We start from the raw sequence: 15,963 nt of genomic DNA on the forward strand, positions 1-15,963 counted from the left end.
AGTAAATCTTTATTGTTCATATTATTACAAAAGTTCATCATTTTTTCTCCTCCATTGCTCCCCTCCACCAAGTTCCCACCCCACTCTCTGCCCTTTCCACACACCCCATTGTCCTCATCCATAGGTGCACAGTTTGTGTTCAGTCTCTTCCTGCACCCCACACTCCTATTTTCCCCGAGAATCATCAGTCCACTCCCCTTCCATACCTCTGATTCTATAATATTCAACAGTTAATATTGTTCATCAGGTTTTTTAATTCCCTTTGTTTTCAGATTCACTTGTTGATAGTTACATATTTGTTGTTCATAATTTTTATCTTTATTTTCTTCCTCTTACAAAAGAACCCCCTTCAGCAATTTATATAATTCTGGTTTGGTGGTGATGATCTCCTTTAGCTCTTTTTTATTAGTGAAGCTCTTTATCTGGCCTTCGATTCTGAGTGATAGCTTTGCTGGGTAGAGTATTTTTGGCTGTAGGTTCTTGCTATTCATCACCTTGAATATTTCTTACCATTCCCGTCTGGCCTGCATGGTTTCTATTGAGAAATCAGCTGACAATTGTATGGGTGCTCCTTTATAGGTAACTACCTGCTTTGCTCTTGCTGCTTTTAATATTCTCTCTTTGTCTTTTGCTCTTGGAATTTTAATTATGATGTGTCTTGGTGTGGTCCTCTTTGGATTCCTTTTGTTTGGGGTTCTGTGCACTTCCTGGACTTGTAAGTCTATTTCTTTCCCTAGGTGGGGGAAGTTTTCTGTCACTATTTCTTTCGATATCTTGCTCTCTATCATCTTCTGGGACCCCCATAATTCTGATGTTAGTTCGCTTAAACTTGTCCCAGAGGTTTCTTACACTAACTTCAACTTTTTGGATTCTCTTGTCTTCTTGCTTCTGCGGAGGAGTGTCTTCTGGCTCTTTGTGTTCCAAGTCTTTGACTTGATTCTTGAGATCTTCCAGTCTGTTTTTAGGACTCTGTATAATATTTCTTATTTCAGACAGTGTGTTCTTATTTCTAATTGATCCCTTTTCATATCCTCTTAGGTCTCGTTTATTTTATCGGCCTTTTCTAGGAAATTCTTGAAAAACCTTATAAGCGTGGTTTTGAACTCTATATCCAGTTGCTTTTTGTCCTCCATTTCTTTCGTTTGTGATCTGTTTCCTTGTCTCGGCATTTTCACAGCTTCCCTGAGTTGGTAGGATGGCTTTGTGTGTTAAGGTGTCCTATATGGTTCAGTGGGTCAGCCTCCCAGTTATCTGAGGTGAACACTCTTGGTGCACCCCTTTGTGGACCCCTTTGTGTGTATAGCCTTTGGTAGTTAAGTCTTAATTGTTGTTAGTATCACTGGGAGGAACTGACCTCCAGGCCAATTGGCTGTGAGGATCAGCTGTGTCTATGCCGGGAGACAGCCTTATTCAAAAGCCTCTGTGCTCAGCTTGGATGGGGCGGAGTTTCAGGGTGGAGCCTACAGCCTTGGCTTCCTGTCAGCCCTGCCCTATGAGGTTCCTGAGTCTCAGTGTTCCTCAGTGTCCTTTGGAACTTGCTGCAAGCAACACTGAGAGAAAGGTGCCCTCAAGTTTCGCCCACTACCAGACAGTCTAGTCTCTCCCCCAATGAGCCTGGAACTGGGGTTCAGTGCAGTTGGAAGTGGAGTTCAGTGCAGTCCGGAGCTTTTGTCTCCTTCCCGCTAGGGCAATCCCGTGGCACAGTCAACTGTCAGTTCTCTGCACGCAGTGTGCGCAGCTCGTGGGCTCTGCCTTTCGCCGCTCCCCTGATTTTCCGCCTTACAGCCTAGAATCCCTCTGTATGAGCCTGGGATCCCAGGGTCTTGCCCAGGACTGGGGTTCAGTGCTGTCGGAACTGAGGTTCAGCACCGTCCAGAGCTTGTATCTCCTTCCCGGTAGGGAACGCCAACCAGGCACTCAGCCCGCCCCTCCTCTCCGGCTCCATCCTCTCCCCACGTGCGCACCCTGTCTCTGTACCTTAGGCTTTTACAGCTCCTCTGATTTTCCTTCTGGTTTTCCCTTTCCTTCTAGTTGTAGAATTTCCAGTCAGTCAACTTTCCTGTAGTTCTGGATAATGTCCACTTTATATTTTAGTTGCATTTTTTGAAATTGTTGTGTGAGGCTGCAGTTAGGCGTTTACCTATGCCGCCATCTTGGTTTCTCCAATGTAGGTGTTCTTAATCTCTGAAATTGTTATTGTAATGTGTTATCATAGTTTTGTTAATATTTTTTATTATTTACTCATATTACACTCTTGTAATTAGGTATTCTGAAAAAAAAGACGTTTAGGTTTTTTTTGTTTTTTAAAAATATATATTTTATTGATTTTTTACATAGAGGAAGGGAGAGGGATAGAGAGCTAGAAACATCAATGAGAGAGAGACATCAATCAGCTGCCAATGTACATGTCTTGACTGGGATTGAACCTGGGACCTTTCAGTCTGCAGACAGATGCTCTATCCACTGAGCCAAACTGGTTTCGGCACATTTAGGTTTTTATAAACCAGAACTTTAGCACTATTTAACCCTTCTCATTGAGAAAAAGGACAGTGGTACTTTCTATTACATTTATGTGGAGTAATATTGAGAAGAGTTTTTAACTCAGATTCTGAGTTTCTATATTAGTGTATTTTAAGTGTTTTTATGTTATCAAATTTATTGTATATACTTAAGAAAGTGTGTATAAAATGTATATGCACAGTTTAAACTATTAGTAAAATATGCGCCAGTATCTGCTTTAAGTAATCTATAATAATAAAAGCATAATATGCTAATTAGACTGGACATCCTTCTGGACAATCTTCTGGACGAAGCCATGGTGGGGGCTGAGCCCCTTGCATGACTTTTGTGCATCGGGCCTCTAGTAGATAACTAAATATTGATAAGTATGTGATATTACCTGAATTCTAATATGAAATGTATTTAAGGTAATGTAAAATCTCAAGGTGATGAAGAGTTTTTTAAACTAAAAAGAGCTATGAGATTAGAGGTTAGGAAGGTTCAGGCTTAATGCTTGTATTAAAATACTATTTGTAATAGAATATCTTTTTTTACATTAAAAATAATTTTATTTATTTATTTATTTTCTATTTTTTTTATAGAGAGAGAGGAAGGGAGAAGGAGAGAGATAGAAACATTGTTGAGAAACATTGACTGGCTGCCTCCTGCACGCCCCTACTGGGAATCAAGCCCACAACCCTGGCTTGTGCCCTGACTGTGAATTGAACCAATGACCTCTTGGTTCATAGGTTGACGCTCAATACCTGAACCATACTGGCCTAGCTATAATAGATTCTTTAAAAAAAAAAAAAAAAAAAAAAAAAATATATATATATATATATATATATATATATATATATATATATATATATAATTGATTTGAGAGAGGAAGGGTAGAAGGAGAGAGATAGAAACAACAGTGATGAGAGAGAATCATTGATCAGCTGTCTCCTGCACACCCCACACTGGGGATTGAGCCCTCAACCTGAAAATATGCCCTGACAGGGAATTGAACTGAGAACTGTGGGTTCATAGGTTGATAGCTTACTACTGACCCACGCTAGCTGGGCTATAATAGATTCTTAAACTAAGAAAATTTCTCATTGTCATTTAATTTAATTTAATTAGAAGGACCATGCAGCCTGATTTTCCCCTTAGCTTTATTAAGGTATAATTGACAAATGAAACTATAAATTTAAGGTACGGTATATAATATGATGATTTGATATATGTGTATATTATAAAATGAATACCAACCACAATAAGGTTATTTAACATACCCCCATCTCACATGGTTACCTTCTTTCCTCAGTAAATTTTTTTTCAGTAAATTTCAACTATACAGCACAATATTGTTAACTGTAGTCACCATACTATACATTAGATTCCCACAAATTACTCATCTTTAAAAAACATCTTTATTGTTGAAAGTATTACATAGGTCTTCCTTTCCCCCCATAAACTTCTTCAAGCCCTCTTCTGTCCCCCAAATTACTCATCTTATAACTGAAAGTTTATACCCTATGTCTAGTATAACTCCTCATTTTCCTCACCCTGCAGCCCCTGAAAACCACCATTCTACTCTGTTTCTATGAATTCAGATTTTTCAGGTTTTTACATATAAGTGAAATCATAACAGTATTCGTCTTTCTCTGTTTGACTTGTTCCACTTAGCATAATAATGCCCTCCATGTTGTCACAAATGGCAGGATTTTCTTCTTTTTTTATGGCTGAATGATACACACACACACACACACACACTCTGAGTGGCCAGATTATTATGCATTCAGAGATCATAATAATCTTGCCACTCAGTGTATATCTTTAGATTGGAGAATTTAATCCATTTACATTCAAAGTATTTATTGATAGGTAAAGACTTACTCTTGCCATTTTGTTGTTTTCTGACTGTTTTTTAGTTTCTTTGTTCCTTCCTTCCTCTTTCACTGTCTTTCTTTGTCATTTGGTGACTTTTTTAGTGGAGGCATAAGACTACATATTCTTGAATTTGGAACTGAATTTATGACCTGACTCCTTCTTTCTTTATTCTATAGTTTATTTAATTGTATTTATCATTAATTAGAAGCCCGGTGCACAGAATTAGTGCAAGGGGCTTGGCCCCCCTCCGCTGTGCCAGCCGCCTCTGCCTCAGCCCCCGCCACCGCGGCTTCGTCCAGAACAGTGTTTCCCAAACTTCTCTCATGATGAGAATCACCTGGTGGAGTTGTTAAAACACAGATTCCTGAATCCCAACTAAGAAGTGCTAAACTAGAATTTTTGGGAACATATAGGTAAAATTGTATACTTAACTAGTGCTCTAAGACAGATTTTATATACAGAGCACTAAGTTAGGTATGCAATTTTACCTATATGTTCCCAAAAATTCTAGTTTAGCACTTCTTAGTTGGGATTCAGGAATCTGTGTTTTAACAACTCCACCAGGTGATTCTCATCATGAGAGAAGTTTGGGAAACACTGGTCCAGAAGGTCGTCTGGAAGGACATCTGGTCTAGTTAGCATATTATGCTTTTATTATCATAGATGTGTATCTCTAACCTCTAGAATGTAAGCTCCCTAAAGGCTGGATACACTGTTTTGATTATTTAAATTTTATAGTAAGTTTTAATATCTGGTAAAGCTATTGATACTTTAACTTCATAACTCTCATTTTTCAGAATTTTCTTAACTATTGGTACTTTTCCATACAAACTTTACAACCAACTTATATATTCCTTATTGGCATTTTTACTGAGGTTCGTATTAAATTTATAGATTAGTTTAGGTTGATAACGTGTATTTTTATGGTATGCCTTTTGTGATCTTCAGGAGTTTTTTTTTTTTCTATTATTCTTTCTTTTTCTTTTTCTCCTGTTATTGTTGACAGTATTACAGATGTTCCTTGTTTTCCTTCCCTTTGCCCCCATCCAACTAGTCCTGCCCCACCCTGTGACTTTACCAACTATTGTCTGTGTCCGTTAGCTGTTTCAGGAGTTTTAAAACAATTTTATCAGACAGGTTTGTCATTTAGTGTTCCTAAGATTGTCCCTTCTGTAAAATTAAGAGAACAGATTATTTTTAGGGTCTTTTAGTTTGGGGCAACTCTCTAAGAATCTCTTATTATTTTAAATTATATGCAAAGTAGCTTATATATGTGTAATATGTGCTAAGTTGGGAATGGGATGTGCACACCAAAGGCAAATTTTTAGGGGAGCTTATCTCAGATACTTGTCTAATTTTTAAAGCCTCTCCTTGTACTCCTACTCCCCTTAAAGATTCCGTAATTTGCAGACTTCAGAATCCTCTGTCCCTTTGCTCCTCTCCTATTCCCTTTCTTTCTCTTTCTTAAAGTCCAAGAATTCTGCTTTTAGTCATTTAAGTTTGGTTTGTGATATTTTACTAAGCTGCAATTTTCTAACAGTTGTTCTTCAATGAAATGTTTTAAAGCTTGAGGTAAGCCCTGGCTTGTGCTCAGTGGTTAGAGTATTAGTCCAAGGACTGAAGGGTTCCCGGACAAAGACATGTACCTTCATTGCAGGTTCCCTGACCCTGTTGGGGGTGCATGTGGGAGGCCACCAGGCCACCAATTGATGTGTCTCTCTCATGTCCATGTTTCTCTTTCTCTCTCCCCCTTCTGCCTCTCTTCCATTCTCTCTAGAAATAAAAAAGGCTTGAAGTAAAATTAAACTTGATAAGGTCATTTTATCATCCTATATAATAAAGAGGCAATATGTAAATTGACCATCACTCCAACACACAAGATGGCCACCCCCATGTGGTCAAAGATGGCTGCCCCCATGTGGACATAGATGCCTACCACAAGATGCCAGAAGGGGAGGGCAGTTGGGAGCAACCAGGCCGGTAGGGGAGGACAGTTTGGAGTGATCAGGCCAGCAGGGGAGGGAAGTTAGGGGTGACCAGGCTGGCAGGGGATGGCAGTTAGGGGCAATCGGGCTGGCAGGGGAGCAGTTAGGCATCTATCAGGCTGGCAGGGGAATGATTAGGGGGTGATCAGGCTGGCAGGCAGAAGTGGTTAGGGGCAATCAGGCAGGCAGGCAGGCAGGCAGGCAGGCAGGCAGGCGAGCATTTGGGAGCCAGCAGTCCTGGATTGTGAGAGGGATCCCAGATTGGAAAGGGTGCAGGCTGAGATGAGGGACACCCACCCTCCCCCCCGGCCATGCATGAATTTCATGCACTGGGCCTTTAGTCTCTTTATATCATTTCATTGGGCCATTCCATTATTGCCATAACATCCTACTTCACTAAGGAATATTTAATCTTCTTAATCATTAGAAACCATTGTGTTCCTTGAAAAAAGTATCTATAAACTGCTAAGATGAACACATTGCTTCCTGCCTCATTTTTTCTTTGGAGCCCTTCTAGTTGTCTAGAAAGCTCTTCTCCTGTTCACTCGGGGAGAGATCACTAGTACCTAAATATATATACTTGTATTTGTCAGGCTTCTTAACAGTATTCTCTGCAGAGCTTTTTATATACCTAGCCTAGCTCCTTCGTGTCACTTGGCCTGTAGCCTGCATATATATCACCTCTTTAGAAAAGCCTTCCCTGGCAAATCTGATTTAACAGAGCCTAATGGATGCACTCTATAAGTCATGTTAAATTTTCATAGAGCTTATTATTCATATTTAATTTTTTGTTTCTCTCTCTGTCCTCTAATCTCCTCCCCACCCAATAGAAAATTAGTTCCATGAGAGCAAGGCCCCTATGCTCCTACGGTCTAAGTGTCAGGTGTAATAGTGGTACTTCAAAGCATATTTGAAACCTGGGATTATTAAATGGGTTCCCTGTTATTAAATTAGACACCCTTGAAATAATTTTTTGGTGTTCTGTTACATTAAGTCTTTGTTTCATCAAGCCTTTATGGAATACTTGCTATGTAAGATGTCTTAGTTCCCATACTCTGCTCAGCCTGAAGTACAAAGACCATTTCTATTTGTAGATTTTATAGTATGTTCCATCCATGTTGGACAGTCTTAACATCACTTAAATGGGCTCATAGAGCTTGGTTCTTTAGTCTTTTGGCTATTAATTTGTTAAGTCCACAGTCATCTGATACACTCCTGTAATACCAGTCCAAAGTTTGCTTAGACCATTATTGCTGTTCATTGGGCTTAGTTCCAGGTTGAAATTTTACTCCTTGAAGCCACTTGACACTCTATATTCAAATTGTTCTTTACTCTGCCCAGTAGCTCTTTTGAACTGATTTCTTTCCTGCACTGAGTATCTAAGAGAACTTTCTGTGCCCTCCTTTATTTAATCCTTTTTCTCTCTTGCTTTTCAAAGCTGTTGAACCTTACATTGCATCTTTCAATCTTTCAGCCCAGTGTGTTTTCTCATTCTTCTATTCTGGCTTTCCTTTCATCGGTTTTCTCTTCTTTACACTTATGTTTATAGGTGCTTTAATTAAACTATCTTAGATAACCATTGGTTCTCTAAGCTGTCACAGAGGCCAGGTTCTTTGTTGTCTTTTAAAGGCTCTTAAATTAAAAATGGTATCATTTAAAAAGTTTTCTTGATTTTACTTAGATTTTGTATGTCCAGCTGAAAGAGGTTCTTAAATTCAAATTTCCTTTTATTTTTATTATTATTATTTTTAAAAATATATTTTATTGATATTTTACAGAGAGGAAGGGAGAGGGATAGAGAGTTAGAAACATTGATGAGAGATGGGAGAAACATTGATGAGAGAGAAACATCCATCAACTGCCTCCTGCACACTCCCCACCAGGGATACGCCCGCAACCAAGGTACATGCCCTTGACTGGAATTGAACCCGGGACCCTTGAGTCTGCAGGCCGATGCTTTATCCACTGAGCCAAACTGGCCAGGGCCAAATTTCCTTTTTAATAAAGGTTTGGACCTTAAGGGATAACAGTTACTATCCTTTTTCATAATATGGAAATGATGTTTGAATGGGAGACTGAGGCAACTGAAGAGGCTACTCAGTCCCTGCCCTTCTGTCTGCCCTGAGGACTGAGGAAATACATCTCTCTTCCTTATAAATTACTGGACCTAACTATTAGAAGTTCTGCCTTAAAGGTAGATAGACTTCAGCAGGTATGAATCCTCTGAATGGTTTATTTTTTATATGTGTATATACATTTCTTAAGAAAGAGCTATGACTTTCATTAGATTCTCAAAGGGGCCCATGAACCAAAAGAGGTTAAGAATTAATGCTTTAAATTTTGGAACTAAAACCAAATGAGTAGTATACATAATCACTTACTTATTCTTGGTACAAAATTTTTCCTTTTGATCACAAACTTATAAATAAGTTTTTTTAAAAAAATCTTTATTGTTCAGATTATTACATATGTCCCCCCATCACACCTACACAAAATAATTCCTTAATATTATCAAATATTCATTAACATGTAAACATAATGTTCTTTTCTCATCTAATAAAATTACCTATTGAACTAGTACCAAGTTGATAATCAGGCTTTCCAATTGTCTGAAAAATGCCTTTTCAAGTTGTTTTTTTAACAATCAGTTTACATAGTACATGTGGCTATTGGGACTATCTTACAGTAGTCCTTCTGCCTCCTTTTTCTTCTGACCTTGACAGGTTGAATAAACTGAGTCAGTTATCCTGTATGTCTTTTTTTTTTTTTTTTTGTATTTTATTTATTTACTAGAGGCCTGGTGCACAAAATTCGTGCACTTGTGGGAGTTTTGGGGAGCAGTGTCCCTCAGCCTGGACTGTGCCCTCTCATAGTCTGGGAGCCTAAGCCATTAGTTGGACATCCTTAGCGCTATTGTGGGGGCGAGAGAGGCTCCTGCCACTGCCGCTGCACTCAGCAGCCATGAGCCCGGCTTCTGGTTGAGCTGCACTCCCCCTGCACTGGCCACTAGGAGGCAGCTCCTGCATTGAGCATCATATCGACTGGTTGTTCCACTGTTGGGCCAAAACTGGCTCTCTGACATCCCCTGAGGGGCCCCAGATTGTGAGAGGGCGCAGGCCAGGCTGAGGGTCCTCACTGGTGCACGATCGGGGCTGTGGAGGGACATGGGAGGTTGGCCAGCCAGGGAGGGACCACAGAAGGGCTCCAGGGCATGTCCAGCTCGTTCTGCTCAGCCTGATCTGCTGTACCCCAGCCGCAAGATAACCTACCAGTCTGAGTGTCTGCCTCCTGGTGGTTGGTGTACATCATAATGACTGATCGACCGGTTCACTACATGCTTCCTGGTGGTCAGTGCATGTCATAGTGAGCGGTTGAGCGACCTTATCATATCATTAGCATATTATGCTCTGATTGGTTGAACAGATGACTGGACACCTAGCATATTAGGCTTTTATTATATAGGATTTATTAATTATTGAATTTATTGGGGTGACATTGGCTCATAAAACCATACAGGCTTCAAATGTACAACTAAATAAAACATCTGCACACCGAATGTGGGCCCAGCGCCCTTAGTGAAGTCCTATATAATGTTCTACATTCATGATTTGTCTTTTTGCTTTTTTGTGGTGTCATTTAACTTGTTCCTTTATCTCTTTGTTACTTTATAAATGGAGGCTAGTTCTAGAGTTGTGGTGTCATTCAAATTCATCTTCATTGGTAAGAACACTTCATAAATGGTGCTTGAAATTCGTGCTGTGTGTTTTACAAGCCTAATTTTTTTCACTTCTGATCATATAGATTGGTAAGGATTTAATAGTCTGATCTCTAAGTGAAAAAATTCCCCTCAAGCCTTCCTTTAGTGGCTTCATAGTATGGGTCAGATTTTTCAGTAGGTATCACAAAATGGTCATTTTCTAGTTACTCATGTTTTAGTATTTATTTAAAGTGGTCATTTTTATTTATTTTTAATTTTTGTTAATCCTCATCAAGAGAGAGTGGAAGGAAGGGAGACAGAGCGAGATGATTGCCTCCAGTAAGCTAAAACCTCGGTACTTAATTGAACCTGGACCCTTCAGTCCATGGGCTAGGGGAACACCATATCCACTGATCCAAACCAGTAGGGTACTCATACTTTATTTTAATGAAATTCATTGCTTTAATTTTTTAAAATAAAATAAATAGTATACTTAAGAAAGACTATGAATAAAGCATTTCGTGAAGCAACATGTACAGAATTACCCTAATTTTGTTTTCAGTCACATGAATGTAAAAAGGGAGGCTATTCATTGTTTTATTTGCTGATTTGATTATTGATTCATTGCTTTTATTATTACGGAACTTGATCATCTTTTCACATGTTTATTGGCTATTCAGTACTGCTTTTGTGAATTATACATGGCCTTTCTATCAAATTGTTTTCTTTTTCTTATTTTTTTTTGAGAGTTATAGATCATATATATTAATCTTTTTACATATTGTAAATATTTTTTCCAGTTTGTAACTGTCTTCTGCATAGAAGCTTTTGATTGATGTAGTTAATTGTTATATTTTATGGGTTTTGTTTCAAGACCTGGAGATTATTTAGGGGAATATGTTTATTTTTTTCCTGATAACTTTTTTCACATTTGATTTTGATCTGCATGGAATATGTTTTGCTTATGGTATAAGAAAAATCAAATTTACGTTCTGCATTTAAATAATTAGTTGTCCTAAAGCACTTCATTTGTCATCTCCCCACTGAATTGAGATGCCACATTTATTATGTTAAATTTGCGAATTTACATAGCCTGATTCTAGACTCCATTGTGGTCCATTGATGTTATCACATTACCACAGATACTTAATTATAATAGCTTTGTACTGTGTTTTTAAGGTCTAGGTCACTATCAATTTTTTTTCATTTGTACTGATTTTTTTCACATATGTTCTTCCATTTGAATTTTACAATTAGTTTGTAATTAGTCTCATTGGGATTTAAATCTAATGATATTAAGTTTGGTGGAACAGACTTTAAAAAAATTGGATTTCCCATTTGATTATGTAGTTTTCTCTATTCAGATCTTTTATATTTTTCAACTAAAATAGTTTCTACACCCTTCTTAAGATTATTTCTAGGCATTTTATATGTTTAGTGTGGTGGTTATTTTGTATTTAGTCACAAAATACCTTAATTGTGATTTTTGGATTGTGAATGAAGTTTTCTTCATTTTTTGCCCAAGTATACCAGTCATACTTTAAAATAAATATAAAAAAAATTTGAAATGCATATACTCAAGAGTATAAACTTTAAAAATAAACATTTTATATCACTTACTCGTTAATGCAAAAAGTTAGAAATAGTTGAGTTAAGGAATGCAAATTCTTGGGAAATGATTAATTTATACTTAGTGGTTTATAAAGGATAGAAGTAATAAAATAGTAGTTGGAAGTAATAAATTGCAGTTAAAATATAAATTGTATAATGAGATTTTCTTTTTGTATTCTAGTGGGAACTTAATTAGTATATTCTTTTATTAGGACGAAATATCCATCAGTGCCATTTTTTAATTTAAAGACTTAATAAAACTATATGTTCTTTTAACTCCATGACTTAAAAATTATAAAGGAAGAATACATTGGCTTTGATATTGCCTTGCATTCCATTTATGGATATTGTAAATAGAAGTACTGTATTCTTGGCAGATAAGACATCACTATTAATTGTGTGTTTTTTTTTTTCATATTACAGGTTTTGCAGAAGACATCAAATTAAATCAAGTTCAAATATCCCTTGTGTCCCCAAAGACTTACTAATGATGTCTGAATTTGTGCTTCCAAGATTTATTTTTTGTCTCATTCAGTACTTAAGAGAAGGCTATAATGAACCAGGTATGTTTAATCTCTTCTTTGTTAGTACTCTTTTTAAGTTCCAGATAACAAAGTTTAGCATTAATAACAGGTGAGTTTTTTTTGGATATCATATTTTTGCAATATTTTTTATAGGAGACTGTGAAATATTCAGTAAAAACTCATTAAATATTAATAACATTTTAGTTGGCACAGTTTGGCACTCTGTGTTCCTGGGATCAAAGATTTTTTTTTAAAATAATATATTTTATTGATTTTTTGACAGAGAGGAAGGGAGAGAGATAGAGAGCTAGAAACGTCGATGAGAGAGAAACATCAACCAGCTGTGTCTGGCACACCCCCCACTGGGGATGCACCTGCAACCAAGGTACATGCCCTTGACCGGAATCGAACCCGGGACCTTTCAGTCCGAAGGCCAACGCTCTACAACTGAGCCAAACCGGTTTCAGCTCAAAGATGTTTTTGATAAAATTTATTGGCCTTTTGCATATGAGGAAATAATCATTTTACAGGGTTAAAGTGACTTTATTTGCAGTTATATTATGATAGAGCAGAATTATGAATCCTGGAAAAGTTTGAATTTAACTTAGATTTTTAAAATATATTTTATTGACTTTTTACAGAGAGGAAGGGAGAGAGATAGAGAGCTACAAACTTCGATGAGAGAGAAACATCGACCAGCTGCCTCTTGCACACCCCCTACCGGGGATGTGCCCGCAACCAATGTACATGCCCTTGACCAGAATCGAACCTGGGACCTTTCAGTCTGCAGACTGACGCTCTACCACTGAGCCAAACTGGTTTTGGCTTAACTTAGATTTTCAGAAGATTAAACTATTATACTCTTTCACCAATATCTATAGCTATTTGTCTATAGCTTTGCCCTCCTCCCCCCTTTTTTGTAGGGATTTATATATTTTTGTTCCTCTCTATATATTATGAGAGTCAAATGGCTGGTAAGAATGTATGTGGTATAAGCAACATGATAGTGTTAAAAAGAGAAAAGAAATATGCAAATTATAGATATTCTTTTTACCTTTTAAGATTTATTCATAGTCTTTCTTAATATACTTTAGTTAAATATTTGGATTTAGCTATTAACTGTTAGTTAGTCTGATATTGTGGATTACAGATATCCACAAGTGATGTAAAACAGATTTATTAATTTTTTGTTGCTTTTTACTTTTCTAATGATATTTGCATTTTTGTTATATAAGGGAGGGCATTTTGCATTACTTTTAGAGGTTTTAAATTATTTAATGCTATAATCTTAGATTTAATTTGAAACTATGGCACACATTTTTATTTTCTGTATCTCCCTCACCCTTTAGGTGTGAAGAAATATCACATAGCATCTTTATTATTCCTAAAGCTATTATATTTTCTTCATTGTGAGCAATCACTTTCTTTTTTTAATTAATTTATTTTTAATTTCTTTATTGATTAAGGTATCACATATTTGTCCTCATTCCCTATTTCCATCTCCCATCTCTCCCCACTCATGACCTCACCCCCCATTGTCCTTGACCACTGATTAGGCTCATATGTGTGCACATAAGTCCTTTGGTTGATCTCTCCCTTTTATCCCCACCTTCCCTCTGAGGTCCAACAGTCCAGTCCATGCCTCCTTGTCTCTGGGTCTGTTCTTGTTCATCAGTCTATGTTCATCATTTCCCCTAGATGAGTGAGGTCATGTCTTACTGTAAATATAAGAACCGAAAATGAGACAAACAATAATGGTTATGCTGAAAGGCAAATGAATCAGTCTGTAGTGAGTTTCTTTCTTGGCCACCAGTTCTTTTGAGACCTAATTTCAGTGTCAAACAGTTCCTTATGTATACATGTCAGCAATGATATTTCAGTTCTGGATGGTGGACAAATGGTGGCAATGCAGGTCCAACCCTCTCTGGTTTGATCCTGAGCAACCTGCAGTGATGCACAGCTGCTGACTGCTATTATGGCAAGGCGTCATCAGCATCTTCCATCTTTGGGCTGATTCTCTCTGTCTTCATGGCTGGAGTAGTCCTATCAATTCTTCTCTGTTGCCAGAATCCTCATGGTCTTGGAATTGTTTTCTGAAAATATACAAACATATTTTCGACCAAAAGTTAGTAAAGGAATATTTTCTATAAATTTGACCTGGGATCCTTTTTCATTTTTTGCCCAAATGATTTTCCTCTGCCTTGTTTTGACAGCATGTGTGTTTTTCATGGTATCTTGTTAGCATTACAATTAATTTTCTAAAGTACAAATTTTTTAGATGTAATTTACTTTCAGGATATTTTTTCTTCCATGATATTCTTCTACTTTCCCCCCTATTTTGATTTAAATATTAGGAAGCTTTTGAAAATTTTATAACGTAGTCTTTTTTTATTTTTATTTTTATTTTTTATTTTTTAAATGTATTTTTATTGATTTTTTACAGAGAGGAAGGGAGAGAGATAGAGAGCTAGAAACGTCGATGAGAGAGAAACATCGACCAACTGCCTCTTGCACACCCACCCCCTACTGGAGGTATGCCCGCAACCAATGTACATGCCCTTGACCGGAATCGAACCTGAGACCTTTCATTCCGCAGATCGACGCTCTACCGCTGAGCCAAACTGGTTTCATCTATTACGTAGTCTTGATAGCTTTAAAATTTTAATTTTTTGCACTATAATATGACTGCTTTAGGTTCATTTCCTGTTGTGAGATTTTATCATGAGATGAACTACCAATAAAAATTTCAGTTAACACTTTAGGAACAGGTTTTTGTCCAGTATAATTAATTTTTCTTGGGTATGTGCTTATTTCAATTAGCCGATTTAAATTAGCCTGAAAACTTGTCTACTCTTTTACTGTCAAATTTATTACTCTAACAACAATCTTATTTTACCCTATAATATTAGTGGAAAGGATTATTTGCCTTCTTGAGTAGGCCCTGAACGTTCCTGGTGGTAGGCTAGATTTAGATATCAAAAACCCACTTCCCCACACCATAGGTACAAGACAACTCAAACAAGTCTTGTTGTAGTGAGAGGGCAGCTGCTGTCAGTCAAGTCTCTATCTGTTACCTGGGTCCCAATTTGAGTTGGGCCACTTTCTTATGTTTATACAATCCTTTGTTAAATACTTCTACTCTTCTCAGAGTATGTCTTGTAAAATATAGAAAGAAATATTATTTTGATTTATTTCCAAACTACTCTGTCTTTGGAATGAATGAACCAGAGACCATCTGAGTTATTGAACTTGCCTTCTGTATGATTTCTCACAATCACAGAATATTTCAAACAAGTACATTATATTTATTTTTTTCTATGGTGACATTTAGCAGTTATAAAGGTAGATAACATAGATATATAGCCTTGATAATTATCTGTTACCATTATTGAAAACATAAAGGAATGAATGAAAGCACTTTTTTGTCTTAAGATAAACTTTATGAACTTAGATTTATGATGTTTTCCTCTCTAAATAACTAATTATGCCTAGCATAAATTTCTTGTGTTTGTGGGAAAAAAAAAAAAGACTTTAAAATTAAAGAAAGGACCTGAAATTATTTAATCTGTGGTAATGGAAGTTCAGAGATCTTGTGGTTTTACCGTTGCCTTGAATTCCATTTTCATTTCACCCTACAATCCTCAAACCAATGTCAGACTTGTGTTAGAGCTCTTAGGAACCAAAAATCAAAGTTAATTAAATATTTACTATGTTAACTGTATAAGTCATCGGGGGAGATTATAAAGATGAATAACATACTATTAATTTT

The 15,963-nt window shown here is 36.9% G+C and overlaps 1 protein-coding gene across 5 annotated transcripts in view; it reads left to right on the forward strand.

The window, feature by feature from the left end:
* The window catches only part of UBR3 (ubiquitin protein ligase E3 component n-recognin 3), a 135,965-nt gene that overhangs the window by 14,238 nt on the left and 105,764 nt on the right, over window positions 1–15,963 (forward strand). For all 5 annotated transcript variants that reach the window (XM_084892284.1, XM_084892286.1, XM_084892287.1 and 2 more), the window contains exon 2: window positions 12,094–12,233. In XM_084892284.1, coding sequence (XP_084748410.1) covers window positions 12,094–12,233 — 140 coding nt within the window. The remainder of the gene's footprint in view (window positions 1–12,093; window positions 12,234–15,963) is intronic.

This window comes from Pipistrellus hanaki (genome assembly GCF_964339955.1).
Source record: "Pipistrellus hanaki genome assembly, chromosome: 8".
Taxonomy (NCBI): Eukaryota; Metazoa; Chordata; class Mammalia; order Chiroptera; family Vespertilionidae; genus Pipistrellus; species Pipistrellus hanaki.